The sequence below is a fragment of the Vanrija pseudolonga genome, chromosome 2, assembly GCF_020906515.1.
Source record: "Vanrija pseudolonga chromosome 2, complete sequence".
Taxonomy (NCBI): Eukaryota; Fungi; Basidiomycota; class Tremellomycetes; order Trichosporonales; family Trichosporonaceae; genus Vanrija; species Vanrija pseudolonga.
In genome coordinates this window covers 721,092-747,238 of record NC_085850.1, presented here as the reverse complement: position 1 = coordinate 747,238, position 26,147 = coordinate 721,092, and the positions used below count along the sequence as shown (strand labels likewise).

The following is a 26,147-nucleotide window of genomic DNA, read 5'->3' as shown; positions in this document are numbered from 1 at the left end:
GCGTTTCGTGTTTGCCGCAATGAAAGTGGACATTTCAACACGCACAATGGCGAGCAGTACTGGTGGTCAGGCCTCGACGACCTCGGCCGTCTCGACACCAGTTAAGCGCTCGTCGGCATCAGGCGATGCGGGCCCGAGTCGGCGGCCAACGGGCCACCACTCGCCAGCCTACGTGAGTGACGCCTTCCTTCCGCGTCAACACGCACTGACCGCGCAGCGACGACACTCGTACGGCGCCGAGGACCGCGTCGTGATCGAGTGAGCAGCTTACATGCGACCGGGAAGCCAAGCTGACGCGTACCACAGCCCCGGCTCGCGCGTGTGGAAGGTCGGCATCTCGGGCGAAGCCGACCCGCGCGCCGTCTTCTGGGCGACAGACGAGGGCGACCGCGCCGGCGCCGCCGAGGCGTGGGACCTCGACCTCTCGGCCGTGGCTGGCGCGCGCGGGAACCGCACCGAGGCGCGCCGCATGGTCGCTGCACGCATTGAGCGGCGCCTGCGCGAGGCCTTCCACAAGCACTTGTTGGTCGACGCAAAGGCGCGCAAGGTCGTCATTGTCGAGAACACCTTCCTGCCGACGTACGTCAAGGAGGAGATTGCGAGCGCGCTGTTTGATAACCTCAAGGTGGGTGGTGGTGTGTGTGTGCTAGCGCTGACTCTAGTCCCCGTCGGTGTCGTTCACTCCTGCGACGCTGCTCACTCTCGGGGCGTGTGGACGGATAACGGGGCTGGTGGTCGACATTGGATGGCTGGAAACTACTGTGACGCCGGCGGGTTATAAACAGTGGCAAACAAGCTGACCCAAACAGGTCTTCTGCTCTCGCCCGCTCAACCACCTGGCCCGGTCGAGCCCAATAGCTGGCCGGGCATTGCATTCGCGGCTGCGAGCTCTGGTCCGCCACTACGGCAAGTACTACCCCGCTCCGCCGGCCTCGCGCAGCCCAGCCCCGCCAAACCGGACACCAGTGACACCCGTCCCGCTCGGCGTGCTCACTGACCGCGTCGTTGAGCGCGTCCTCACCGAGGCGTGCTTCGCCGCCCCTGAAGCTGCCGCGGGGACCTCCTCGGCCGCGCCTCCAGGCGGCTCGTCGGACATGTTCGAGCCTCTGCCCGAGATCGACGACGCGGGGCTCATGCAGACGCTGCATGATCGCTACGCTGGTGCTGCTGGTCCAACAAAAGACTGGACACTTACAATCCCATCAGCTCGCGGCGTCGGGCCGTGCAGCTATTTGGTCGTGCCTGGCTGGGTGCGTGCGCGCGCCGCAGATATCCTATTTGGCGACGGGCCTGCCGAGGACGAGTCTGTCACGGAGCAGGTGATTAGCACCCTGTTAAAGGTGAGTTGAATGGACGGGAGCATGGGAACTGCTAACGGACCCAGCTGCCTGTCGACCTCCGAGCCGAGCTCGCGTCATCCATCGTCGTCAGCGGTGGCATCGCGTCACTCCCTGGCATCGTCCCACGACTCCGAGACGACATTCTTCACCACATCAGCCAGGCACCAGCACCACTAGGTCCAGATACCACTGCGACTACTGCCGCATGGCGGTCGCGTGCGAGCAACCCCAAGACGGCACTGCATGGCCTCGAGTCAAAGCTCGCCATTCTCAACGACCCCTCGCCGCTTGATGGGCGGGCAAGCACCAAGGGTGGGACAGCACCCCGCTGGTCTCCATCACTGCTGGCGTGGGTCGGTGGCTCGCTCGCCGGCGCCATCAAGGCTGTGGCTCCCGAGCTCATCCGAGAAGACTATGATCAGCTCATGAGCGATCAAGTGGAGCGGAGCGAGGTGTACCACACTGCGTTGGAGGAGGAGCGTAAGGGGATTCCAGCACCCAGCGTTGGACTCGACCTTGACGAGCTTCGTCCTGGGATGGCTACGATGGCGTTGGTAGACCGGCGGAAGCGTGGGTGGGCGCCTGGAGGCGTTGTCCCCGACTGGACGACGACTGGGCTGCGTGCGAGTGTGTAGTAGATTGTGTGGGCATTGCACTCGTTATCGGCACTTGTAATAGACTTGATTTGTATCACATTGACGTCATGTCGACTATTCGGTGACGGGTGTCGACTATTTGTTGTTTGTGATCCACGTTTCAACGACATCAGGCACGGCGCAAAGTCGGACGCGGCGATGGCGCGCGGCGCGGCGACCAGGACGCAATAGACCGAAGAGGCGACGTGACCCATGACAGGTCCATAAAAGATTAAGCTACCCCAAGCCAACATCACCCTCCCCCATCGCATTGCATTTGCTGCTCGCTCGACACGACGATAATCGACCACAAGCAGGGGCACGGCGTGCCCATCGCATCTGGTCCTCGTTTGACAACGCACAGTCCGCCGTCGCCACCATCTCGTCCAACGATAACAACGGCCACCACCCACGTGTACTACTCCTACAACTTAGCATACTAGAACGTTAGAACACCACCATGGGAGACGCAGACGCAGACATCGACCCCGCCACGGCGGCCCTCCTCGAGGCCGTGTCAAAGGACAGCACGATGCCGCCCTCGCCACTGCACCCAGAAACCTACCCTCTGCAGTTTGATCCAGGCGAGCGCAGAAAGGGCTACTACTTCACACTAGTGCTCGTCGCGCTCGTGTGGTCCATCACACCGCTGTGCTTGTAAGCTGTCGTGCGCCATCGCCAGGCTCACGCTGACCCCGACCCCAGCCTCTACGTCCTATGGTATGTCTTCGTCGCGCGACACTTCACGCACCCCGTCGCGTGGGTCGCGTCGACCAGCGTGACGGTGTACGCGTTCATCGAGGTCGCGTTCGCGGCCTACCTCTTCTACCTCGGGCGCAAGGTGCAGGCGCCGCGCCCACACAGCACCGACCGCCTCGACACCATCTCGGACATGTTCCTCCGCACGCTGCTCGCCGGGCGCGGCTTCACGCCGTCGCCCTCGGGCCGTGCACGTGCGCTGTCGGGCGCTGCGATCCGCGACGCACAGGGCCGTGCCCGTGCGTACTCTGCCGCGTCGGCCAGCGCCGCAGGCGGCGGCAGCGCCTACGGCTCGGCAGTCAAGACGCCCCTCTCGCCTGGCTGGTTCCCGCACAAGATGAACCTCGGCCTCGCGTCGCCGCAGATTCGTCGCAGGACCCCGCTCGGCGGCGACGACAGCAGCCAGGACTACCTCAGCGCGGGGGCCAAGCACGAGGAGAAAGAGGAGAAGGAGATTGACGAGCTGTTCGACGAGTACGGCGAGCCGCGCAAGCTCGACGCCGACGACCCGCGCGCCGTCGAGTTTCGCGAGCATGTCCGCATGTGGTGGGTTGTGGCGGCGGCGGCGGATAGCAGCAAGCTTACGACGACAACAGGTTTGAGCAGAAGCCGTGGGACAGCCTGCGGAAGGACGACGTTCTCCTCTGGCTCGCGTGGGCGGCGTTCGGCGTCGACCTCAAGGAAGCGCAGGCGGACCCCAAGCGTGTGCGTTTCCTCACGCGCACGTACAAGATGATCGAGGCGCGCACCGGCACAGAGTTCCCCGAGGGCCGCTCCGGCGCCAAGGTCATGCGCCAGAGCATGGACCCCGTCAACGCCGTCGGCCGCCCGTTTATCATCTACGCGTTTGCCAACATTGTCAACTGGTGGATCGTGCACGTCATGTACCCGTGGCGCGGGGCGCGGATCTACCGCGAGGGCGATATTGAGTGGGTCTGCGTGTTTGGGTGTTTGGGGCTGCGGGCTGACTCTTATCTAGTCTTATCGTGCGTATCCCGCCGGGCTGGACGCCCGAGAAGGGACGGACAGAGCGCAACGCCCTGCCTATCGTGTATCTCCACGGACTGGGCTTTGGCATGGTAAGTGTGGCGGTGGCGGCTTCGCTGACAGCTCCCTCGCAGCTCCAGAACCATCTCCTTGTCCACCACCTCGTCGATTCGCTGCCGACCCACCCGCTCCTCATCCCGATCCCGCACTACACCTCGCAGGCGATTTTCAACCGGCGCTTCCTGCGCCCGTGGACGCGCTCCGAGTTCACGTCGGCGATCAAGAACGCGTGCGAGCGCTGGGGATTCTGGACCGAGGGCGTCGACGGCGCGCCCGACCAGGGCGGCGTGAGCATGCTCTCGCACTCGAACGGCTCGGTGCACCACGGCTGGATCCTCAAGGACATTCCCTCGCTCACGCGCCGCAACACGTTTGTCGACCCCGTCGTCTTCTGCCTCTGGGAAGGCGACGTGTGCTACAACTTTTGTTACCGCAAGCCCAGCAAGCCGATCGAGCTGCTGCTCTACTACTTTATCGCGTCAGAGGTCGGCATCGCAAACTACATCCAGCGCAACTTTGTCTGGACGGATAACACGCTCTTTATCGAGGACATTCCGCACGCACGCGACCCAACCAAGACCGCGTTCTTCATTGGCGGCGAGGATATTATTATCAACGCTGAGCGCACCCGGCTGTACCTTGAGCGCAGTGAGTGTGGAGTGGTGGCCGGCTTGCGTGGCATTTGCTCACACGCACACAGACGGCGTCACCACCGGCCTGCACTGGGACCCCGAGGCAGGGCATGGCGACGGCCTCATTGGCGAGGCGCGCGACCGTGTCGTCATGTACGTCGGCACCGGGTCGACTCGCGGCTGGGAGGGCTGGTTGACTCGCGGCCGCCGCAGCCACTCTGTTGGGAGGTATGAGCGACCGCCATCGCCGCCTGATGCGGCGGCGGCGACGTCGAATGGCGCTCAGAGCTGAGCGGACTGAGCGGGCTACTGTATTACTGCATTTGCATAGACAACGATGGTGCTCATGTTCACCGGGGACAACCGTACAATCCGTGATATTGAAGAGACCATGCAATAGATGGGAGATGGGTCGAGGGGCGGGGCGGGGCGACGATATCTGTGTGGGTTAGTGGTGTACAAACGTCGTACCCACGATCTTGCTGGGACCTACGTCCAGTCCTAATTGTTGTGCGTGTTGAACAGGCGGTCTCCGGCATCGCCGAGACCGGGCGAGATGTATCCCTTGTCGGTGAGCTCGTCGTCAATAGCGCCGATGTAAATCTGAGGGTTAACTGGGCCACGCGCTACAACCCACCTCGACGTCGGGGAACTCGGTCGTGACGTGCTCTACGCCGCTCTTGGACCCAAGCACCGACACGATCTTGATCTGGCTCGGCGTGAGGCCCCACTCGGTGAGCATAGTGAGGGCCGCGACGATCGTGCCGCCGGTCGCGATGAGCGCTGGATGTCAGCTTGGCGTCTGAGAGGTATCAAGCTCACGGTCGAGGAGGTACACCAGGTCGGCGGTGCGCACAGTCGGCAGCTTGGAGTAGTACCTGGGCGCGGTGAGTCGCTTGCTAGCACACCGCCACCTACTCGATCGCCTGGAGCGTCGTCTTGTCGCGGAACAGGCCGAGGTGGAGCACCGTCGCGTCGGGGAAGAGCGCGAGGGCCGCTGAAGGGGGGAGTTAGGGTGCACTCGCAGCAACGTGCCAACTCACCGTCAATCATGCCGCTGCCCGCGCGCATGATGGGCGACAGGCCGACGCGCAGGGCGAGCGCCTTGCCCGTGAACGGCGCAATGGGGGACTGGAGCTGCGGGGTGTGAGGGGAGCTAGGGACGTGGAAGGCTGAACAGCTCGGCCAACTCACGTTCGGCACGTCGGCGATGGGCACGGCGCGCGCCGCCTCGTACATGAGCATCGAGCTGGGAGTCAGTGGTGGGGAACAATGGGCAGAGGCCACCACCCACCTGATCGCGCGCACGCCCTCGCGGAAATCCTTGGGCGTGAGGTCGTGCAGCCGGAGCTGGGTGAGCTGGATCTGCACGAGGGGGTGGGTCGAGATGTGGACGGTGGGGGAAGTCATGGTGTGGGCGTGAGTGAGATGGGGTGAGATGAGGGAGGAGTTGGGATGTGGGTGCGAAAGTGTGAGAGTTGAAGGAGATGCGAGGGAGGGGAGGTAGAAAGGAGGGAGGGGAGGGGGAGGATGGGTGTTGGGGACACAGGGGTTGTTATCTGCCTACCAACCAGCCAGCCAGCCAGCCTTGTTGTGACGTCGTCCCGTCGCCACCGCATGCCACAGCCGCAGATAACCGAGCCCACCCGCCCAGCGCGCTCCGGCAACATCGGACATGGCATGCCGCCGGGTTACTACACACATGCATACATCACAACTAGAAGCCCTGACGGTGCGTGCTAGCGAGCGAGTCGCCCTGCTTGAGCTTGTGGTCGGTCGGGCGCGGGGCGGCCTCGTACACGATGCTTGCGTTGAGCCTCCCTGGCAGCTGGCACGTGTTAGTTTGCCATGACCACGTTTATCTCGCCGGCGGAGCGTTAGCACAACTCACGGGCCGGTGGCTCCCCCGCAGGCCGACGTAGTATACCCGCGTCGTCTCCTCGTCGTCGCCCTCCGACTCGTTGTGTGGGAAGTGGAGCGCGAGCGAGGTGAGCGAGGCGAACTTTGCCGCCCTGGCGTAGGTGGTTAGCGACGGCGGCTGCTCACACCTACTTGACCTGGTACTCTGCGCCCTCGCGCACCTGGACGACTTCAAACTCTTGTGTGGGCTGCTTGCTCTCGGCGTCGGCAAAGTCGAGTCCTGGGGCGTTGGCAAACTGGGCGTGTCAGCTGCGGATCGAGGAACATTCAGCTACGCACCACGCGCATATGTGATGGGCAGAAGCCGCCGTGCCCGGCCTTGAGGGTGATTGATCTCAACGCGACGCTGGCAGTGAATGGAACTGGCGGGTTAGGTTGACAGGTGCACAGGACCCACTCTGCAAGATGAGAGAGTCGTCGAGCTCGCTCTCGAGCCACTGGGGGTTAGCGACGCCGTCCTCTGCAACCCACCTTGGTCTCGTCCTCGCGGCTCGCCCAGTCCCTGTATGTCAGCTGACAAAGATAATCGCAGCTCACTTGATCACCACGCGCCCCTGCTCGCCCCCACCAGCAGCATTGAGCGCAACGACGTGCTCCGTGTCAATGACGCCGTAGAGCGAGTCCGACGGCCCAGCTTCAAGCGGCACGTCGTGGTCGTGCCCGTCGTGGCCGTGGTCGTGGCCGTGATGGTCGTGGCTGTGGCCGTGGCCGCCCGCCTCGTCAGCGCAAGACGACATTGTGGCTATTATGTGGGAAGTCGACAACACTGCAAGGGAGGAAGGGCGCGAAATTGGCCACTGACCACCAGGAGATGGAGCACCTCCACCGAGCGACCACCAACGAAGCCACGGGACTAAACGCCGCCAACGCCGCCACGTGGGCGTGTCTTCACTCGGCTCGGACTTGGATTCTTTCAACGACGAGGTGCATATCACGCTCAACAACCTCATCTAACCCACCTTACCACAAAACCAAAACAATGTCCGCCCCCGCCAAGCCGCTCTACCTCGGCCCCTCGGGCTCGCAGCCCCAGCCGTCGCTCGTCTCGTGGATCTGGAACGAGCAGATCGCCAACCCCGCCCACCGTGAGGGCAACATTGCGTATGTGACTTTTTCCAGCGAGCGCCGGACGGAGGCGAGGGCCACCAGTGTGGCCCTGTCTCTTGTTCTGGAACGCAAGGGCGGGCCAGCGCTGCCTTGTGTGCTGCCCGAGGTGGCAGAGCCTCGGCGTTGCGCTGCCAGAGGCACGAGCGACGGCGCCCTCGTCGGTCAACTTGCCCGGCTGCGGTCGTGCTCTTGGCGCGTTGACGTCGAGCGAGTGACCGGCCGCTGCCCCCGAGCGCCCTCGCCTCCCCGCTACCGATTACCCAGAAACGTCGCTAACACCTCCCCAGCATCGCCCGCGCTGTCGGCCTCTTCGTCGCCGGTGTCCTCTTCGTCCGCTCCGACCTGTCGGCGGCCCTCGTCCCCGTCTTCTAAGAGAGATAAATCATAGTGAGCAGCTTCAAGGCGACTGACTCTCCTCCGAGCTGACACGCCGCGCCCAGAGTGACGCCTGTACCATCATGATGTACAACAGCCATGCATCCACTTCTCCAACGGCTATACCCGCTGGCGCGGCGTGTCTGTCTCGTGTTTTTGCAGACACGCGCGCGCATGATCATGACAGAACCCAGAAGGAGGAGCAGACAAAAGCGAGAGGATACTAATCGATTAAACTGAGACACCGATCCCTTCCTGCCTGCCTAGTTCTGCTCGATGATGCCAACGAGCGCCTTTTCGTACTTGCCTGACGTCTCGCCCTCGACTCGCGCACGCAGGCTCTTGCGGTACCGCTGCTGGTACTGGTTCTTGATGGCGCCGAAGCGCGGGCGGTTCCAGTGGTAGCGCACGATGCGGTACGAGAGTCTCTCGTCCTTGGTACCCATGCCAGCCATGGCAGCCTCGAGGAGGGTGGCGTCACGGAACACTCCCTGGCCGTCGTGCTCGGCACCCCGGGCAACGTGAAGGAGGGCCTGCTTCATGTGGCCAGAGAACTCGCTGTCAATCATGTCGGAGAGCGACTTGCGGTGGCGGGCAGGGAACGCCGCGGCAATGGCCTGGAGGTGCGCGTCCGAGCGCTGCAGGAGGATACCGCAGATGGCAATCTCGTCGGTACCGGCCTTGCCCGGGCCAGCGCGGTAGAGGGTCTCGACGTCCTGCTGCACCTGCTGTGGGTTGACCTGGGGCGACTCGTCACGCGTGCCTGTCAGAGCCATGACGAACATGCGCTCCGTCTTCATGCTGAGCTCGCCCTTGACGACGTTGACGAGGTCCTTGTTGTAGACGCGCCTGTAGCCCTCCTTGAGGAGGAAGATTTCCTCGTTGGTGCGGCCGATAAGAATCTCGGTCAGGAGGTCCTCGTGGGTTCCGGCACCGGCACAAGCTCTGTTGAGCAGGTGGATGTCACCGCCAAGAGGGCCGCGCGACAGAAGAACAAGGACGTATTCGAACCTAGCGTGGCGTCAGTGACATACTCGATCGGTGCGACGCGGTGCGATGCGGTGCGAGAGGCGCAGAAAGGCGACTCACCAGCCGGAAAGTTCCTTTTCCAGAGTCTTCTGAAGTGACCGGCCGACCGTCTGCTCGTACGTGCGCGAGAGGACATCGATCTGGAACGCGTCGAGCGGCACGAGGGTGTCGATAAGGGTACGCTCGTCGGTGCCCATGCCCTGGGGAGTCAGCTGTCGTCCTCGTACTCTATGCAGCTGGACCCACCTTGGTCGCCTTGCGGATACGGTCGGCATCAAACTGGGGGTTGTAGTTTGGCAGGTTGGCAATGGGCGGCGCGGGCGGAGGGGCGGGGATCTGCACGCCGAGGAAGCGCGGGCCGCCAGCGCTCTGGTTGAACGCGGGCTGGGGCGCGCCATAGTTCTGCCCGTACTGCTGGTTCGGGGGCGCCTGGCCATAGCTGGGCGCGTTGCCGTAGCCGCCCTGCTGGGGAGGAGCGCCGTAGCCCTGCTGAGGGGGCTGCTGGCCCCACTGCTGCTGAGGAGGTTGCTGCTGCTGGCCTCCCCACTGGTTGTTCTGCTGCTGTCCGCCCCAGTTCTGTTGCTGCTGAGGAGGAGGCTGCTGGCCCCACTGCTGTTGCTGCTGGGGGGCGCCGTACTGGCCCTGCGGGGGCTGCTGCTGACCCCATTGTTGTTGCTGAGGCTGGCCACCCCACTGCTGCTGTTGCTGAGGAGGGCCGCCTCCCCAGTTCTGCTGCTGAGGGGGCTGCTGACCCCAGCCGCCTTGCTGTTGCTGGCCGTAGTTGTTGTTATTCCAGGACATGTGGTGTGTGGATGTGAGCAAGAGAGATGATGAACAAGTAAGAGAGGGATGTGGTGATGATAAGTAGCAGTAGCAAGTGCGGAACGAGTCGAATGGATCTGGACTGGTGGTAGTGGGCTGGGGTGGGTGTGTCACTGAATGCGGTGTGGGGTGGCACCAATGACGGTCGCCTTGGCACGACGCCTGAAACGCCAGAGCCAGCCAGGCGGCGGCGGCTCTGCCAGGCACCCGCCCTGCGCGACCCAGCAACAACCGCCCATGACACGATTTGCATTGCACCCTGCAACCCACCCAGACACTATTACGAGGCGGTGTTGGGTTGATTACACCCTGTAGACGACATACATCCACCGTACCACCGCCGTCGCCCAGACAACCTGACGCGATGCAGTGCCGTGGTGGTACACTGCCACAAAGATCGACACGTCGATACTCGCCCTCAATGACGATCCGATCAGAAGGACGGGGGCATGGGAGATGACAGAAGCAGGACGGCCACGCCTTGGATGCGCGTCAGTCACCACCAGCCAGGCCACACCCCACCAAACGAGTAGCAGCACCGTTGGACTTCTACACGCCCCTTTGCCACCGCTCTTGTTGCAGTGACGTACGGCGATCAATCATGCCCCTTTAACGTGTCCTCGATGCAGTCGGGAGCCTTTGCAATGTGGCCAGGCCACTCTGCATCGCAGGTGAAAGCAGCACTTGCCAAGTCACTGACGTACTGACGTCGTCTCGCGTGGTGCCCACCCAGGCAGGCCGACCCTTGACACTTCATTTGCCGGCATCGACGTTGCTTCACTCGTCCACATCCCCAATACCACCATGCGCCTGTGGTCGCTCGACCCGGCGCTGCTCGACCGCGCAGCCCTCATCGCGTGCTGGCGCGAAGGGCTCCTCGCGCAAAAGGTGCTCGCGGGCCTGACAAAGGGGTACACGAAGCACCCGCAGCTTGAGCGGTTCCGCAAGACGCCCGACCCGCCCGCCGCGATAGGCCACTTCCTCGAGTCGCTCTACCTCGAGGCCGTGGCGCGCGGGTACAACTTTGACGTGGCGCGCATCACTGTGCGTGGGCGCCCGGTGCCGCACATCCCCCTGCACCAGGGCCAGCTCGAGTACGAGCACGACTGGCTCGTGACCAAGGTGCGCAAGCGGCAGCCTGACTGGCTCGACGTGCTCGAGGGCGCGCCGCCGCGCGCTGCTCGCTCGTTTGCCGTCGTACCCGGCGGCGTGGAGAGCTGGGAGCGCGTGCAAGAGGTGGCGGCCAAGAAGAGTGAGAAGGGCGCGAGTGAGGCCAAGGTTGGCCGCGTCAAGGCCGCGCCGGCTGCCAAGCGACCACGACCTCAAGATCTGCTGCTGCAGCCCGATGTTCCGCGACGCGTCACACGCGCCAGAGTCAAGCTCGAGTCGGCATAGCGTCACCTAGCGAGACGACAAGGGCACCCCGGGCCTACATACAAGCCTCTTGAGAGGAGTCACACCGGCCGATGGCCTGCGTCGACTCGGCCAGGCCGAGACACATGGCACCAACTCCGACGTATCTCGGCAACTTGCTCACAACGAGACTACACCGACGCATGCACACACACACACATAGTCACATCCATGTGCCTCATCGCCGCCACATACGCATAGCCCATACTCTAGTCAAGCTGATGCACGAGCCACACCCACCCAGTCAGCACGTAATGCATCGCACAAAAGTCGCCGTTATTGCGGGGCACTCGGTGCGGCGGCCCCCGCGCCGCCGCGTGCTGTTGCTGCACCTCCGACTGGACCGGGTTAAGCAAAGGGACTGGCGGGCGGAAGTCGGTTCCAACAGTCGGGTTTCGGCGCGACCCACCGCGTACAAAAACCTTTTCGGCCTCCACCCGCAAGTTGCGCTTGAGTCAGCCGGCACGCGCGGGGGTGTGGATATACGTTTGTGGACGTATTAGTTTGTTAGTTGCTTGGCATCTGTGCATCTTGCATACTCGACTCGTGTGAATAAAAGGCGTACAGTAGAGCGGCTAGCTAGCTCGCTCGACCCACGACGACGACAACAACAGCCAGCTCGACCATGCCTCCCTCGGACGGAGACCGCACGGCCACAGCCACACCTGTTGACAACAAGAAGCCGTTGCAGCCCTCGCCTCCCTCTACGGCCGGGAGCGTCGACGACAACGACGGGCACATGACCCCTGCTCTCGAGAAGCTCGACGCGGTGTCATTGCCATTGCCACTCGACGGCGTGGCACCACCACCTGACGCCGATGCCGTCCCCGAACGCGTGCACCTCACGCAGGGGCGCAAAGCCCTCCTCCTCTTCCTGTTTTGTTTGAGCCAGTTCATCGACGGTGAGTAGCAGCTCCGACCAGCACGGACTTTGCTCGTGTCGCTCGCGTCGCTCACACCCCCCAGTCCTGTGCTATTCCGCCTTCACCGTACTCGCAGAGTACGTCTCGAGCGACCTAGGCATCCCGGTGACGCAGCAGAGCTGGGTGATCACGTCGTACGCGATCGCGCTGGCTGCGTTCCTGCTGTTCTGGGGCCGCGTGTCCGACCTGTACAGTGCCAAGCCGGTATTCACGTACGGCTTTGTCGTGCTCGGCCTTTTGTCGCTCGTCATCTCGTTCCTCCCCGACAAGTACTCCTTCTTCGTCATCCGCGGCCTGTCGGGCATCGCGGGCTCGGCGCTGATTCCCTCGTCGTACCGCCTCATCGTGGCGTGTTTCGAGCCGCACGAGCTCGGGCGCGCATTCACCATCTACGGCATGGCCGGCGCGTTCAGCAACATTGCGGGGACGATCCGTGAGTGGGCCGAACCTTGGGCCAGTGCGACGTGCCACTAACATACACGTCCAGTCGGCGCAGTCATCGCACTCATCCCCGGAACCGGCCAGATGGCCAACTGGCGCTGGTTCTTCCGCATCATCTCCATCGTCATCCTGCCCGCCTCGCTCGCGGCGCACCGCCTCATCCCCAAGCTGCGCGGGCACGACGCGGCGGCCGCCAACCCGCGGCCAAAGTGGAAGCGCCTCGACCTGCCCGGCGCGCTCATGATGCTCACGGCGATTACGCTGCTCATCCTCGGCCTGACGCTCGGCGCGGACAACGGGTGGCGCACGCCCGACTTCCTCGTGCCCTTCCTGCTCGCGTTCGTGCTCTTCCCCCTGTTCTTCCTCTGGGAGGCCTACCTCCCCGACGACATGGCGCTCATCCCCTCCAAGACGTGGAACTTCCGCTTCACCGTGCTCATCGCCTTCTCGCCCGTCATCTACTCGTGGTGGTCCACCTCGCAGATGAGCAGCATCCTCATCTGGACGACGGTGCAGCACGAGCCCGTCATGATTGCGGCCGTGCGCCTCCTGCCGCAGGGCGTCTCGGGCATCAGCGTCGGCCTCGGCCTGGCCATCTTCACGCGCCTCGTCGCCCGCCCGCGCTGGACAGTCATCATCGGCCAGCTCTTCGGCGTTATTGGCTATGTGCTCATGGTGCAGCCGAAGCGCTACGACGCGGCAGAGTACTGGCCGTTCCTGTTCCCCGCGTACCTCCTCGGCTCGGGCGGTAACAGCGCGTGCTTCAACGGTATCTCTGTCGCGACGATGACATCTGTCGCGCCAGAAATGGCGGGCGTCGCCGGCGCTGTGCTCCAGACCGCCATGCAGGTCGGCAGTGCCGTCGCGTTCGGTGTCCAGGCTGGACTGTTGACCGTCAACCCGGGCGGCATCGCCAACCCGGGCAACGTGCACGCGACGTACTTTTTCCAGCTCGGCTGGTCCCTGTTGTGGCTGATTGGGTTCATCGTGCTGTACAAGCCGGTGCCTCGGGTCCCGGCTGTGAAGGAGGACGAGGAGGTGGCGGGGGCTGGCGAGGTGGCCAAGGCGGCCGAGGTGGCCGAAAGCAAGTAAAGGGGCGGGCTGTAGCCATATAATAGACATATAGACACATCTTGATACCTCGGTAATGCACTGCATGGCGGGTTAGGTGGTCAGTGGGTCGTGATTGGGGCAAGGTGTCGTTAATGTTCGTGGTCGTTGGCAGGGGAAGGATCGACGGGCGGCAGAAGCCGCGCTCCAGTCGCCCTCCTTTCCTCGCCTCTCTCCTCTCCCCTGCCCTTCCCACCCCTATCCGTGACAATGCAGTATACATGAGATGCGATAGGAAGCGAGCGTTACTTGTTCTTCGTGAGCCTGGGGGCGGAGTGTCAGCATGGCCCTCGAACCACCCGGCCCCAACCCACCTGTACGAGAACGGCTTGCGCGTGGGCGAAAACTCGCCGAGCTTGTGCCCGACCATCTCCTCGCTCACGTTGACGGGCAGGTAGTCCTTTCCATTATGCACCATGAAGCGGAGGCCGACAAAGTTGGGGAGGATGGTGCACGCGCGGGATTTGGTGAAGATTGGCGAGCCGGTGCGCAGCGATTCCTGGAGGGAGGGGAAGGCGGTAAAGTATGGGCCTGGGCGTGTTAGCTCGGCGACCACCGTACAGGACGGAGCTGCGCACCCTTCCACGAGGAGCGGCGGAGCAGTGCTGCTGATGGACGCATGGTGTGTTGTTGAACTGAACCAACAAGCCAACCCGACTTTTTCCTCCACTTGAGAGGCAGGACGAGATTGAGGACACGCGGGATCAAAATTCACTGGCCCATCTCCGCTCGGCCCAAGTCACGACGACATCCGATGACATCGAGGCAGCTGCCATTTCCGCATCGCACACCCCTCACACCCCCAACGCAAATGTCAGGCTTCGCCCTCGGACTGACGACCGGCGTGCTCGCCGGCGCGGCAGTGTACTACACCCTCTCTGCGGGGCTCGAGCAGTCGACCCACCACCTGCGGCAAGGGTGCGTCGTCGTCGGCTCTGACTCCTCCGGCTGCGAGCTAACCCCCGCAGACTGGCGCACAGCAACGCCGTCCTCGAGCACTCGTTCTCGCCGACCGAGGCGCCCGCGCCCGTGTCCCGCGTCGGGCCGTCCTCTCCGGCCGGCGACGCATCCCTCGGCGACCTCGTCCGGCGCAAGTGGAACGCGCTCGTGTCCGGCGCCGTGGCCAACGCGCGCGAGACGGACTGGGCCGAGCTGGGCCGCAACGCGTGGCAGCAGAGCCGCGAGCTCGCGAGCAAGCTCGGCGACGCGGGGACCCCCGCGGCGGACAATGCCGCCCGCGCCGTCGCCGCCACGGGCGAGATCGCCGCTGCGGACGCCATTGTCGCTGTCGAGGCCGCCAAGGGCGCCGTCGCTGCCGCTGCCGCTGCCCAGCCACCAGCAAAGCCGCCCACCGACGTCAACGTCGACGCACCACTCCGCCCCACGCCAAAGATCACGGAAACGCCCAAGCGCTTGGTCTAGGGTATAGAAATGCATAGCCTGCGAGATGACACACGCAGCAAGCCCAATGATGAGTGGTAGCATGTGCAAGGTATACCTAATCTACATTACGCGCGCGCGCACACCGCGTCTAGTAGCGCGTGTTGGGTTCTCCAGAGATGTACTCTGGGAGCTGCTCCTCCTGCGTGTCCTTGAAGCGCCAGGTCTCGCCCGGGACCTCCTTGCGCTCAAACACGACCGTCTCGTGCACGCGCGCCGTCTTGACCTTTGGCGGGCGGCCCGACGTGAGCGACTGCTCCGTGTCAAACTCGACGGCCACCTGCGTGATGGTGAGCTTGCCGTGCAGGTCGACGGGGGAGCGGCGGATCCATCGCACGCGCGGCGGGGAGAGGACCTTGACGAGCGTCCACTTGCCGTTCCGGATCGTCTGGGCTACCTTGACGGCGCGGTCCTCGCCCGCGCCCGTCGACAGCTGGCGCACGGCGATCACGTCGCCGCTCGCCTGCGCGCGGTAGTAGTCGTAGTAGGCCTTCTCGAGGATCGGGACAATGGGAAGCGCAAAGCTGTTGAGCCTGAAACGGAACCACCCGGCAATGCGCTTGCCCCAGGTCAGCGGGCCCTCGGGAGGGAAGACGCCGTTCTCTGTCGCGTCGTTTGCGCTGGGGCGTCGGTCAGCTCGGCTGCATGTTGTGCGTGCGAGGTAGCATCATCTCGCTCACTCACGTCTTGGCAGACGTAAAGTGCCGCTGAACACGGTTCCAGAGGAAGCCACGAGCGCCCTTCTTGAAGAGCCACTGCGGGTTGTACTTGACGTCGAGGTAAGGCTCTGCGGGGTCGGCGTCAGCTGGCGTTGCCTTGACAAGCGGCACCCCGACGCACCCATAATCACGCCGCGGATGGCACTGTCCAACTCGACACCAGGCGGCATGCGGCGCTTGGCGCGCTCGAGCTCCTTGAGCTGCTTGTCGGCATCCTGGACCGACGCGCCCTTGGCCTTGGCCTTGGACTTGTGGGTAGCAGGCTTGTTCGTGGCCTGGCTGCTGGCGGCGCGGGCAAAGTGTGCCGCCGCGGCACCAGCGCGGGGAGCCGTCAAGGGGTTGACTAGCCGTGATGTGCTTGCCAGCAGTCCTGGTCTGAGCGACATTTTGTTGGGTGTGTTGGGGTCGAGAGTGGTGCTCGAGATGTGGGTTTACGGTCCCTTCGGTGCTCCTCCTTCCTCGTCGCCGACTTTTGGAAGCGCCGCGGCACCGGGAGTAAACGGTAGTTGAGCCTTACGTAATAAACCACGTGGCTTAAGCCGAAGAACCCTGGGTTGTGGATGACCGATGTTCTGATTGTGTGTTGCGCCATTCTGCGGCTTTGTGTAAATCAAACCGACCGACGGGACATTGGAGGCAGGTGGGGCATGTGGGCGCCTCATAATTGCCATCGTGTGGGGTGAAACAAGCACAACAACAACACGGCGCATCTCGACAAACAACGCGCTGCACGTCGACGCCGCCGCCGTCGTCGTCGTCGCCTGCTCTGCATCTCTTGTCGCGATGCATCTTTTTGTCTGAGTCAGCACAAGGCCCATTCCTCCAACACTGCCTCGTTGCGTTTTGGAACATTCAGGAAGGCGCAATACTGTAGTCACCGGTTTAACTTTAAAACTGGGAGGATTTCATAAAGGTGAATAACTTGTAATTTTGTATTAGAACTGTGATTGTAATGTCGCCACTTTGCCACCTTGAAAGCCCTGTCTGTCTCTGGCGCGTCGGCAGTCGTTTGTCAGCTCGGGTGCGTTGTGTTGCCTGGCCCTGTATATCACGTCGTCGCCGTCGTCGGCATCACTCAACTCGACTTTGACTCTCTACTCCTCTTCATCACGATCGTGCACCACATACACCCTCCCTGGTCCACCCCCCCGGGCACCACTTCCCAAGCTCGCACACTATCGCGGCACACCAAAGCCGTCGTCACACCACACCACAGTCTACTCTACTTTAGCGTCTCGCCCGATTACCACCCCCGGCATTCCGATATAACTCGGCCCCGCCCACCAACACAAACTCCACAACCCTCCTTTGAACAACAAGACCATTCGCCACCATGTCTTCGCCATCCAGGCAAGACGGTGGTCCACCACCTGACCCTCCTCTGCAGCAGCCAGACGCGCCGTCGTCCCCACCACAGGCCAGTAGCAGCACCTCGCCCGACACGCCGCCGACGCCGCAGCAGCAGCAACAGCAGCCGGGCGCCACCACCGCCTCGCCAAGCACTCCGCGGACTGCTGGCACGGCGGCGGCCACTGGCGGCACCGCAGCAACGGCAACCTCACCCCCTACAGGCTCCTCTCGTCGCCCACTGAGCTCAATATCCTACTTCATCCCGCTCACCGGCAACGACGGCCAGGCGACGACCACCGAGAATGGCGACCGCATAGGCTTCACGTGGACACTCGAGGTCTACACCAACGACGCCGAGGGAATGGAGGCAGCCAATGCGTCCGACGACGCGGAGCCGAACGCTGGAGGCGATGCCGGAGCACCCAACGCCACCGGCGGCGACGCCGACGACGGCACACAAGGCCCTGCCGCCAACCCGGGTGCCGATGCGCCAGCAGCCCCCGGTGCAGCCGACCAAGAGCCACCACGGCGCGTCGTGTTCGTGATCGGACCAGATGGCCGCATGCTCCCTCGTCCTGGAGCGGATCCGACGCTGGCTAGTGCTGCCGCTGGGCTCGGGGCCATGGCAGCGGCCGGTCTCCGCGCTGGAGGCTTCATCATGCCCTTCCCATTTGCGTTCCACACGCCTGCGCCGGCTCCCGACCCGGCCAAGGCGGCCGAGCTCCTCGCCTCGCTCCCGACAGTCGGGCGCGCCCTTCTCCGCCGCATCGACAAGATTGTCACGGCAGAAGACGAGGCGAGTGGCAAGGAGGACGAGGATCGCGGGTGGCGTTGCGGAATTTGCCTCGAAGGCATTGTCGCCCCGACCGAAGCGTCGAATGAGCCCAGCCAGGAACCCACATCGCAGACGGTCAAGGCCCTGCCTTGCAACCACCTCTTCCACGAGGAGTGCCTTCAGCCATGGTTCACATCGCACCACACTTGGTAAGTGTCCATTGTCACTAGTTTGTGGAGTTAGTACTGACCAAGCTTAACAGCCCTACGTGCCGTCTGGATCTTGACCCGCTGCGCACCCTTCACCCTCCACGCCAGACCCGCGGGGTGCGCCCGCCAGCCACTGGATCTGGCCGTGAAACGCCCGGCGCTCACCCCTATGCTCGTGGTGGAGCAGCTCGCCCAGGCAGACCCGCTTCGACCGTTAACGGAAGCGAGACCGCAGCGTCTCGTCCCGGTTCCCAGCCCTCGTCCAGACCTGGTTCTAGGCCAGCCACTCCAACGACGGACCGGGCGCCTCCGTCCATCCTTGATGGTCTTCGGCTCTTTGACACGCACCCGATGGTGGCGTCGCCTGTGCCGATGGACCGTGGCGAGCTTCCGCAGCGATCGGCTCAAGAGTCCAGAGCCGAGACGACGCAGCCAGTCGCTGAGCCGTCGACCGCAGCGCCTTCCACGACACCTCCAGCTGCGCCCGCAGCACCTACCGCTCCCCGACTAGGAGCCTCAGCGTCGGTTCCGAGCTCGCCTCAGATTGGCGGACCTGCGCCTGGAGACAACAATGCGCCGGGTCTCGCGCGCCCGACCCCCGAAAGGCGACCCCACATCCACTTCTTCCCATTCCCCTTTGGCAACCTTGCCCCCAACCCGCCGCGCGCGGGCTCTGAGCCTCCTGCCAACACTGCAACGCCTCCTGCCCCCGCCAACGCGCCTCGCGACCAACTTCATGACTTTGACGAGCCCCGCATGAGGTTCCCCTTCGACTGGCTGTTCATGGGAGCAGGTGGTGGACCCCCGCAGCCCGAGGAGCCGGCCCCGGCTCAGACTGAAACCCCGTCTCCTGTTCCCATTGAGCGCCAGTCGCTCGAGTCGTGGACCAAGGAGCGCGAGAAGACGCTTGGCTGGCGCTGCGACGGCATCGAGTGCCTTATCGCCCCTCCGGTCCCTGAGAACGATGACAAGGACGAGGACATGGCTGTCGACGACGAGTCGAACGAGGCGATCGACGCGGATTTCACATCGTCCGACAAGGAGATGCTTGCGATTTACGCGTCGAACCAGGCCCCGTTCAACGGGGAGATCAACATTGAGGAGGAGCAAGCCCACCCGCACGCCGACTACGTCCTCCTCGCATGCAAGCACCGCTGGCATCGTGCCTGCCTAGAGACTGCGGAGCGCAGTGCAGGCCACACGATCAAGGCGGACGCAGAGGGCCGCGAGTGGGTCCGCTGTGCCCGCTGCAGGAAGGAGGGGTGGGTCGTGCCCCGTCATGACGAGGAGCCCGCAGCGACGACGACGGCTCCTGCGCCGATTGATGTCGACGCGTGAGGAGGAGCCTTGTCGCTGCCGTTTTAGAATGGACACTGCAACCACAACCAGCATTACGACAAGTACCTAGATTGCACACAAGCCTTAACCCCCATCCATCCCATTGCACACACACCACCACAACACTCAGCACACTCAGACCGTAATCGTTGTACAGATACCAATACCCCAGTGTCACCTGTCTTGTGAGAATTTATGCTCACACTTAGATATGAATGCGACCAGTCCATGTCACTATGCATCGTAGATTAGACCTCAAAAGACCTGATGCATGCAATATGTAGTCTAATGTCATCATCGCCGGTTTACACTAGCCTGCGAGGCCCCGAGCGGACCTCGTCGGCCCACGCGTCCTGCCGTGTAGGCTCGGGGACGGGGGCGGGCGCCTCGATGGGAAGAGGTGCGTCGCTTGCGGGCACAACAGCCACCTCTGGCACGCCAGTGATCAGGCCGACGGTAGGTGCTGCTGCTGGCGTGGACGCGGGGGCGGCGCCGATGGCCTTGGGAGCAGCAGCAGCAGCAGCAGCGGGCGAGGACGGAGTATTGTAGCGCGCGAGGGCGGCCTCGGTCTCAGCGACGAGAGAGGCGAGGCTGTCCTTCTCGGCCGCCTGGCGGAGGACGTCGGCGAGGCTGGCGGCCTCGGCGCGCAGGCGCGCGCTCTCAGCAGCGACACGCGACTCGTCCCAGCCCAGGTGGGTGTCCTTGAAGTCGGCACCGATCTGCTCGCGCCACGTAGCGTCGGCCGGCACGAGGAGCCGGCTGACCTCGTCCTTGATGAGCGCGGGCGTACCGACGCCGCGGTACCCGAACGACGTGTACACCTGCACCGTGGACGCGCCGGCGCGCGCCATGGCGAGCGCGTCCTCGCCCGTCCAGATACCGCCCGCGCCGATGATGGGCACCGAGGGAGGGAGGAGGGGGCGGAGCGTCTTGAGCGCCGCGAGGGCGTAAGGGAACAGCGGGCGGCCCGAGAGGCCGCCGACCTGGTCCTTGTTCTCTGCGAGTTGTTAGCGGCTGATAGTAATAGCAGAATCATAGCCACGCTCAACTCACCAGACTGGAGGCCCTCGCGGCGAAGGGTCGTGTTGGAGATGATGACACCATCGATGCCCGTCTTCCTGACGGCGGCGGCAACGTCGGCAAGGCCCTCCTCGCTCAAGTCGCAGGTGACCTTGACGGCGATCTTGGGCAGACCGTTCTGGACAATCTTCTCGCGCTCAGCCTTGACATCAGACAAGAGGCGCTCGAGCTCCTCGGCACCCTGGAGTGCACGGAGGCCAGGCGTGTTGGGCGACGAGACGTTGATGACAATGACATCGGCGTAGGGGCCAAGGAGGCGGACGCCCTTGACGTAGCCCTCGTTCGAGTCCGCAGGCGACGTCTTGTTCTTGCCGAGGTTGACGCCGAGGATGTGGCCTGGGCGGAGGGAGCGCGGGAGGCCGTCAGGCGGCAGGGGGTTACCAGTAGCATTTGGGAACAGCGTGGGGTGCTCTTGGGAGAACCTGACCAGCCTCGAGCGCAGCTGGGCGAGCGCGTGCCCGTGGCCGAGCGAGTTGAAGCCGTATCGGTTGATTGCGGCGTCGTCCTCCTCGAGGCGGAAGAACCGGGGCTTGGGGTTACCTGGCTGCGGGACGGGGGTGACCGAGCCGACCTCGACGTAGCCGAATCCGAGGTCGAACAGGCCGTCGATGGCCTGGGCGTCCTTGTCAAAGCCAGCCGCCACGCCCACAGGGTTGGAGAGGGGGAGGCCGAAGAGCTAACAGTCAGCTCTGCAGACTCTGCGCACGCACCTCGGTCTCGAGCTCGGGGCCGTCGACGCCCGTGTCGTGCGGTCTTGCCCACGACGGCAGCGAGAGGATCTTGACGGCAATCTTGTGGCCGTCCTCGGCGTCGGGGACCAGGCGGCGGATGAGCGGCATGACGACGTGCTCGTGCACGACGGAGCGCGAGTCATAGTAGTACGCGACGAGGATCGCGCTAGTGCCGATGGCGAGCGAGCCCGCGATCCAGCGCCGCGGGTGCGTCGTGCCGCTGTTCTGGCCCAGCGGATGTGTTGGCTTGCCGATGGACGAGTTGAAGCGGACGGCTGCGGCTGCGTGGCGCGAGGTGGTGGCGGCGAGTGGTGAAACGAGTGGCCGTGATAGGGAGCTTGGGAGTCGCCTGATCATTGTGTGTGGTTGATTTCTTTTGCGGTCAAGATGGTCAATAAGAGTCAAGGTCGAGAATGTGACCGCGAGATGACGATTCTGTCGGTTGAAACAGGACCGGCCGGCGAGGATGAGATGTGGGAGATCTGACGGGCTGGAAAGTTGATTTGAGAGGGGCATTAGAAATATTTCCTAATGCCCCAATTTTTCTAATCGGGCCTGGCCCCCTTTTGCCATATGGCACGACCGTCCGACGCGCGATGGCCCTTTGATTCAGGCACGGGGCTTTGGCTTCCCCGCGCCCCGCGTCGCTGTCGCTTGCCGCGTTGGAACACACGCTGCTGCTGCAACTATTTACACTTTGACTCCCCGCGCACCTCTCTTGCTCTTCCTTCATCTCTTCCTCTCACTCACTCCCTCTCAACCCCACTACACAATGAGCCAGCCCCAGTTCTTCGAGACCATCTCCAAGGTGGGTTACCTGAGGCTCGACAATGCTGACCCGCCAGTCGTTCGTCGACGTCCCCGTCACTGAGGCCGGCGTCGACACGGCGTCCTTCCTCGAGGCCGCCGAGAACCTCGTCAAGATCTTTGGTGAGTCAGCTGAATGGTCTGTTCAGATCATAGCTGATGCTGCCCCAGGCCTCTTTGGCAACCCCGCCTTCGCGGTCGTCCAGAACGACATCACGGGCAACATCAACGTGAGTGCATCGCCCCACCTTCCCGGCAGGGTTCCCGCCGACCCACCCGCGCACCCGCTGACACGTTGCAGAAAGTCCGCACCTTCTTCCTCGCCAACCCCACGGACGCGGCCACGCTCGAGTCGCTGCTCGCGCACGACAAGGCGATCCACCCCAAGCAGAAGGACCGTGTCGCGACCGACGCCCTCATGTGGCTGCTCCGCGGCCTCAAGTTCACCGCTCTCGGCCTGCGCCACAACGTCGACGTTGTGGAGGAGGAGCTCAGCGTGTCCTTCACCAAGGCGTACGAGGGAAGCTTGAAGAAGTACCACGGTATGATGGTCCGCCCGGTGTTCTACGTGAGTCGAGCCACTACGGCGCTTCCAAGCCCCTCCTGACTCTCCCAGCTCGCGATGAAGGCATGCCCGTACCGCGCGACCTTCTACCCCAAGCTCGGCGAGCCCCAGGAGGAGGTGCTCCCCAAGCTCCAGGCATGGCTTTCGGCCCTCGAGGCCATTGTCGAGCGCGAGTCCAAGGTCTTCAAGGACCAGGGCTACGGCGAGATCTAAGCCCCTCAAACCGGCTGGCCACGGACACTCACTACATAGCCTTATCTTGCGCCTAGACTAGACCTCTTTCACTGACGTGGCGCATGGGGCGTTGCATGCACGACACGTTACTCTGGAACTCGTGATGGTCGTGCGCCGGCGTGTGCCTCCGCTTGTAGCCCCACCCTGGCAGGCGGCCACATGAGCTTGGACACGTACCCCACCCGCCAAGCCGCGCCGGCCTGCGCCCTGCGCCAAGGCCGTAGCCACCACGAAAGCAACAGCCACAATGTGGCGAAAGCGGTCCAAGCACACTCTGGCTCTCCCACCAATAACAACAAACGTCGCGTGCATGATCAACTAGATTCTAACGGCAGTCTAATGGGTTCCCATCCTATCGAGCTTAGAGCATTAGGTGCTCCGAGTCGGCGTAGCGGCCGCCCTTGAGCTCAAACTTGGCGAGGATGGCGTCAATCTCCTTGGCGTCCTCGGCCGTGAGCTTGATGTTGCCCGACTCGGTGTTGGCGGCCGCACGGCTGGCGTTGGACGAGCCAGGGATGGGGATGACGTTGGGTCCGCGGGACGCGACCCAGGCGATAGCGAGCTGGGCGGTCGTGATGCCCTTCTTGGCGGCGATCTCGTCGAGCACGTCGACCAGCTTGAGGTTGTGGTAGAAGTTGTCGCCCTGGAAGCGGGGCGAGTGGCGCTGGAACGAGCCCTCGGGGATGTCCTCTGGCGTCTTCCACGTGCGCGTGATGAAGCCGCGGCCGAGGGGCGAGTAGGCGAACACGGGCACGCCGGTCTCGGTCGAAAACGCGACGACGTCCTGGATCTCCTTCTCCCACGACCAGAGCGAGATCTCGTTCTCGGCGATCGCGAGATTGTACGCGCTGTGCAGGCGGCGCAGGGTGGCGGCCGAGCACTCGGACGCGCCGAGCGCGCGGAACAGGCCCTCCTGGCGCAGCTCGTCAAACGGGCGGAAGTACTCGATCGGGTCGACGCCGGGCTGGAGCCGCGCGGGCAGGTACACGTCGATCTCGTAGTCGCCGAGCAGCTCCTTGGCCTTCTTGAGGCACTCGCGGTTAAAGTCCTTGCTTCCGTCCGGCTTGAGCCCCGCGCCGACGCCGCCCTTGAGCACGAGCGTGATCTTGGAGCGGTACTCGGGGTACTTTTTGAAGAAGCGCCCGATGAGGGCCACGTTGGCCATCTGGTCGTCCTGCGGGCCGTAGAATGTCGCGCTCGACCACGCGGTCGCGCCAGCGTCGGCGGCAGCCTTGATGGCAGCGAACGACTGCTCCTCGGGAGGGGGGACAGGCGTCCAGGTGAGCTGCATGAGGCCGAGGCTGGAGCTGTTAGGCTCGCTCATGGCGCGTTGTGTCAACACTCACCCAATGTGGCCGACGTCCTTGCCGGCGAGCTTAACCTGAGGGATGGTCATTGTGCTGTTGTTTTGCGTGGGGAGGAGATGAAGTGGGAGAGTTGGAGGAGCTGGAGCTGTGAGATGAGGTTGAAGGCCGTTGCCATCGCTTAGCTTTATACACTTTGGCCCGCGATATGTTGACGTTTTTTTGGGACACCCTCCACCACTCAAAGCAGCACCACATTAGAGCGCGGCATGAGCGGGCTGACCTCCGAGATCTGGCTGGCAATTGTTTGGCCAATGGCTCCCTCCACCCTCCACCCCCCACGCGCCGCCAGCCTCGGTCACCGAACGGGGCCTCCACTTTGAGCTCCACCTCTCCACCTGCAAGCCAGGTATGTTTAGAACGCGCCCTATCTCCACTTTATGCTTGGCGACATGAGCGACATGGACGGTCCACCGTGGCGACGTGCACACTGATGCGCTGACCGACGGCGAGGACGACCCGGGAAACACGGCGACGAAGTGATGGCATACTTACCGGCCGATAAGTGGCCGGCCGGTCAAAGAAGACATTTACAACGATCGGCCTTCAACAAACGAGCCTTATCACACACGACGGCCGATGCGTCCCCTGCGACCTTGCTTCTCGGCGTTCAGGCGTTCAAACTCCGCGCAGAACGCCTCGGAAGCACGGGATATCCTCGTGTGCCAGCTCTGCGACGGGCCGCGGCCTTCGAGGATGCTGGCGACGGTCGCGAGGTAGCCCGTCTTGAAGGCGGCATAGAGCGGCTGATGAGGACGCGGGTAGTACAGCTCCTGGCCGCTGATGAGCATGGCGAGTCGCTTGGCTCCCGGCACGAGGTCGCCGTCGGGGTCAAAGTATGTGCCCTCGGTGATGTTTCGGTCCAGGTCATCATCAAGAAGCACGCCCAACGCGTTCGGGATGAGCCAGCGCTGGCACTGCGGGGGGTTTAGCCTCAATCGGCACAGACACACCTGGTTAAAGTCAAACGCGTAGCACTGGACAGAGCCGACACCATAGCCGCCGAGGACGAGTTCCACGTCGCGGCCATTAATGCCTGCGCACCAGTGCATCTTGGCTAGCAGAGCCGCCCCCATACCCGTCGCAATGGCCTCAGCCTCGGGGAGGCGGGAGGGAGCCATGGCTTGGCGGAAGCGGTCATAGCGGCGAATGTCGAGTGGGAAGTCGCTGCGCAGGCCAGGCTGCAGCGTAGCTGTCACGGCTGGGAAGTCGTCGCGGCCGAGGTACAGCCTGAGGAGGCGCACGCCGCACTGGCTGTGCAGCTCGGGCGCGACGAACAGCGACAGGAAGGTGTCGGCGTACGGGAGCGCGAGGGCGGGCACGACGTCCAGCACGAATGTCGGGGTGGAGAAGCTGTCCCACACTGACGGGGTAGCATCGCCAGGCGACGATGAACGGGGTGGCCGCCTCGTTTCACTCGGCGGAGCCAGCGGAGGAGACCACTCGAGGTCGACGAGCTCTGATGTAGCTGGCTTCCACAAGGTCCAGGGGCGAGGGACGACGAACGAGCTGGCGCGCGAACCTCCGCCTTGGTGGCCAGAGGCGGCGGCGTTCATAGCCGCGCAGAGCCTGAACTCGTGCTTGAGCTGTGTGGCAGCTTCGTCGTCGGAGGTGAAGCACGCCTTGAAGACGACCGACTGGGTGAGGACATAGAAGATCTGGCCAAACGAGCCTTCGCCGAGGAGGATGAGGGACTGCCGGGGGGAGGGGGGAGTAGTGGCAGCGAGGCGTGAGGCTAGCTGCGCGATCTCCTTGCGAAGCTTGCTCACGGGAACGCGCTCTTCATAGAGGTGGGCTCGGAGGTCGTCGGTGCGCTTGTTCGCGAGCCGGAGCCGCTCGAGAGCGTCTTCGAGTGTCGTTGGGAGGTCGTCAGCTTTCGATTGTTCGTCCATCACTGTGTTGCAAGTCAGAAGGGTTAGGCTCGCTCCCGACTCATATCGGCTGGTTAAGTCCAAAACTGTCAACGCTGCCCGCCTCGCTGG

At 63.6% G+C, this 26,147-nt stretch overlaps 16 protein-coding genes across 16 annotated transcripts; 8 read left to right on the top strand and 8 right to left on the bottom strand.

Moving 5' to 3' along the window:
* The first annotated feature begins 27 nt into the window (after positions 1-27).
* Positions 28-2,020, top strand: Actr10 (Actin-related protein 10). Its single transcript, XM_062768560.1, has 6 exons — positions 28-172; positions 218-258; positions 307-625; positions 663-761; positions 810-1,340; positions 1,385-2,020. The coding sequence occupies exons 1-6, from the start codon at positions 47-49 to the stop codon at positions 1,973-1,975; spliced, it is 1,707 nt and encodes a 568-aa protein (XP_062624544.1). The 5' UTR covers positions 28-46; the 3' UTR covers positions 1,976-2,020.
* A 415-nt stretch (positions 2,021-2,435) lies between these two features.
* LOC62_02G002058 (uncharacterized protein) lies at positions 2,436-4,705 on the top strand (the record flags this gene model as incomplete). The annotated part of the gene is made up of 6 exons (XM_062768559.1): positions 2,436-2,632; positions 2,681-3,280; positions 3,331-3,663; positions 3,714-3,813; positions 3,856-4,429; positions 4,482-4,705. 6 exons carry the CDS (start codon positions 2,436-2,438, stop codon positions 4,703-4,705), a joined length of 2,028 nt encoding a protein of 675 aa, XP_062624543.1.
* Positions 4,706-4,914: 209 nt separating this feature from the next.
* upp (Uracil phosphoribosyltransferase) lies at positions 4,915-5,823 on the bottom strand (the record flags this gene model as incomplete). The annotated part of the gene is made up of 7 exons (XM_062768558.1): positions 4,915-5,016; positions 5,051-5,196; positions 5,236-5,291; positions 5,332-5,410; positions 5,457-5,550; positions 5,608-5,662; positions 5,708-5,823. 7 exons carry the CDS (start codon positions 5,821-5,823, stop codon positions 4,915-4,917), a joined length of 648 nt encoding a protein of 215 aa, XP_062624542.1.
* A 279-nt stretch (positions 5,824-6,102) lies between these two features.
* Positions 6,103-7,093, bottom strand: CG6153 (PITH domain-containing protein). Its single transcript, XM_062768557.1, has 7 exons — positions 6,871-7,093; positions 6,805-6,835; positions 6,731-6,770; positions 6,613-6,695; positions 6,466-6,569; positions 6,305-6,425; positions 6,103-6,241 (listed from the first exon to the last, which is right to left on the bottom strand). Exons 1-7 carry the CDS (start codon positions 7,068-7,070, stop codon positions 6,131-6,133), a joined length of 690 nt encoding a protein of 229 aa, XP_062624541.1. The 5' UTR covers positions 7,071-7,093; the 3' UTR covers positions 6,103-6,130.
* A 175-nt stretch (positions 7,094-7,268) lies between these two features.
* Positions 7,269-7,935, top strand: LOC62_02G002055 (uncharacterized protein). The gene is made up of 3 exons (XM_062768556.1): positions 7,269-7,434; positions 7,728-7,827; positions 7,881-7,935. Exons 1-2 carry the CDS (start codon positions 7,313-7,315, stop codon positions 7,810-7,812), a joined length of 207 nt encoding a protein of 68 aa, XP_062624540.1. The 5' UTR covers positions 7,269-7,312; the 3' UTR covers positions 7,813-7,827; positions 7,881-7,935.
* Anxa11 (Annexin A11) lies at positions 7,912-9,696 on the bottom strand. Its single transcript, XM_062768555.1, has 3 exons — positions 9,091-9,696; positions 8,905-9,044; positions 7,912-8,826 (listed from the first exon to the last, which is right to left on the bottom strand). The coding sequence occupies exons 1-3, from the start codon at positions 9,643-9,645 to the stop codon at positions 8,079-8,081; spliced, it is 1,443 nt and encodes a 480-aa protein (XP_062624539.1). The 5' UTR covers positions 9,646-9,696; the 3' UTR covers positions 7,912-8,078.
* A 774-nt stretch (positions 9,697-10,470) lies between these two features.
* Positions 10,471-11,061, top strand: LOC62_02G002053 (uncharacterized protein; the record flags this gene model as incomplete). The annotated part of the gene is made up of 1 exon (XM_062768554.1): positions 10,471-11,061. The coding sequence occupies one exon, from the start codon at positions 10,471-10,473 to the stop codon at positions 11,059-11,061; it is 591 nt and encodes a 196-aa protein (XP_062624538.1).
* A 448-nt stretch (positions 11,062-11,509) lies between these two features.
* On the top strand, positions 11,510-13,608 carry cmcT (Cephamycin export protein CmcT). The gene is made up of 3 exons (XM_062768553.1): positions 11,510-11,981; positions 12,046-12,435; positions 12,490-13,608. Exons 1-3 carry the CDS (start codon positions 11,705-11,707, stop codon positions 13,533-13,535), a joined length of 1,713 nt encoding a protein of 570 aa, XP_062624537.1. The 5' UTR covers positions 11,510-11,704; the 3' UTR covers positions 13,536-13,608.
* Positions 13,609-13,754: 146 nt separating this feature from the next.
* RSM19 (37S ribosomal protein S19, mitochondrial) lies at positions 13,755-14,178 on the bottom strand. Its single transcript, XM_062768552.1, has 3 exons — positions 14,132-14,178; positions 13,868-14,084; positions 13,755-13,817 (listed from the first exon to the last, which is right to left on the bottom strand). Exons 1-3 carry the CDS (start codon positions 14,172-14,174, stop codon positions 13,799-13,801), a joined length of 279 nt encoding a protein of 92 aa, XP_062624536.1. The 5' UTR covers positions 14,175-14,178; the 3' UTR covers positions 13,755-13,798.
* Positions 14,179-14,338: 160 nt separating this feature from the next.
* Positions 14,339-15,008, top strand: LOC62_02G002050 (uncharacterized protein). The gene is made up of 2 exons (XM_062768551.1): positions 14,339-14,471; positions 14,522-15,008. Exons 1-2 carry the CDS (start codon positions 14,365-14,367, stop codon positions 14,973-14,975), a joined length of 561 nt encoding a protein of 186 aa, XP_062624535.1. The 5' UTR covers positions 14,339-14,364; the 3' UTR covers positions 14,976-15,008.
* LOC62_02G002049 (uncharacterized protein) lies at positions 14,987-16,255 on the bottom strand. Its single transcript, XM_062768550.1, has 3 exons — positions 15,834-16,255; positions 15,678-15,780; positions 14,987-15,613 (listed from the first exon to the last, which is right to left on the bottom strand). The coding sequence occupies exons 1-3, from the start codon at positions 16,096-16,098 to the stop codon at positions 15,085-15,087; spliced, it is 897 nt and encodes a 298-aa protein (XP_062624534.1). The 5' UTR covers positions 16,099-16,255; the 3' UTR covers positions 14,987-15,084.
* A 441-nt stretch (positions 16,256-16,696) lies between these two features.
* rnf149 (E3 ubiquitin-protein ligase) lies at positions 16,697-19,658 on the top strand. Its single transcript, XM_062768549.1, has 2 exons — positions 16,697-18,046; positions 18,100-19,658. Exons 1-2 carry the CDS (start codon positions 17,046-17,048, stop codon positions 19,382-19,384), a joined length of 2,286 nt encoding a protein of 761 aa, XP_062624533.1. The 5' UTR covers positions 16,697-17,045; the 3' UTR covers positions 19,385-19,658.
* On the bottom strand, positions 19,633-21,610 carry URA9 (Dihydroorotate dehydrogenase (quinone), mitochondrial). The gene is made up of 3 exons (XM_062768548.1): positions 21,175-21,610; positions 20,438-21,140; positions 19,633-20,381 (listed from the first exon to the last, which is right to left on the bottom strand). The coding sequence occupies exons 1-3, from the start codon at positions 21,550-21,552 to the stop codon at positions 19,690-19,692; spliced, it is 1,773 nt and encodes a 590-aa protein (XP_062624532.1). The 5' UTR covers positions 21,553-21,610; the 3' UTR covers positions 19,633-19,689.
* A 297-nt stretch (positions 21,611-21,907) lies between these two features.
* gltp (Glycolipid transfer protein) lies at positions 21,908-22,898 on the top strand. The gene is made up of 5 exons (XM_062768547.1): positions 21,908-22,003; positions 22,041-22,125; positions 22,174-22,232; positions 22,304-22,570; positions 22,619-22,898. Exons 1-5 carry the CDS (start codon positions 21,968-21,970, stop codon positions 22,778-22,780), a joined length of 609 nt encoding a protein of 202 aa, XP_062624531.1. The 5' UTR covers positions 21,908-21,967; the 3' UTR covers positions 22,781-22,898.
* Positions 22,899-23,091: 193 nt separating this feature from the next.
* On the bottom strand, positions 23,092-24,249 carry plr1 (Pyridoxal reductase). The gene is made up of 2 exons (XM_062768546.1): positions 24,148-24,249; positions 23,092-24,102 (listed from the first exon to the last, which is right to left on the bottom strand). The coding sequence occupies exons 1-2, from the start codon at positions 24,195-24,197 to the stop codon at positions 23,163-23,165; spliced, it is 990 nt and encodes a 329-aa protein (XP_062624530.1). The 5' UTR covers positions 24,198-24,249; the 3' UTR covers positions 23,092-23,162.
* A 479-nt stretch (positions 24,250-24,728) lies between these two features.
* On the bottom strand, positions 24,729-26,057 carry LOC62_02G002044 (uncharacterized protein; the record flags this gene model as incomplete). The annotated part of the gene is made up of 3 exons (XM_062768545.1): positions 24,729-25,082; positions 25,119-25,859; positions 25,935-26,057. The coding sequence occupies 3 exons, from the start codon at positions 26,055-26,057 to the stop codon at positions 24,729-24,731; spliced, it is 1,218 nt and encodes a 405-aa protein (XP_062624529.1).
* Between the last annotated feature and the right edge of the window lie 90 nt (positions 26,058-26,147).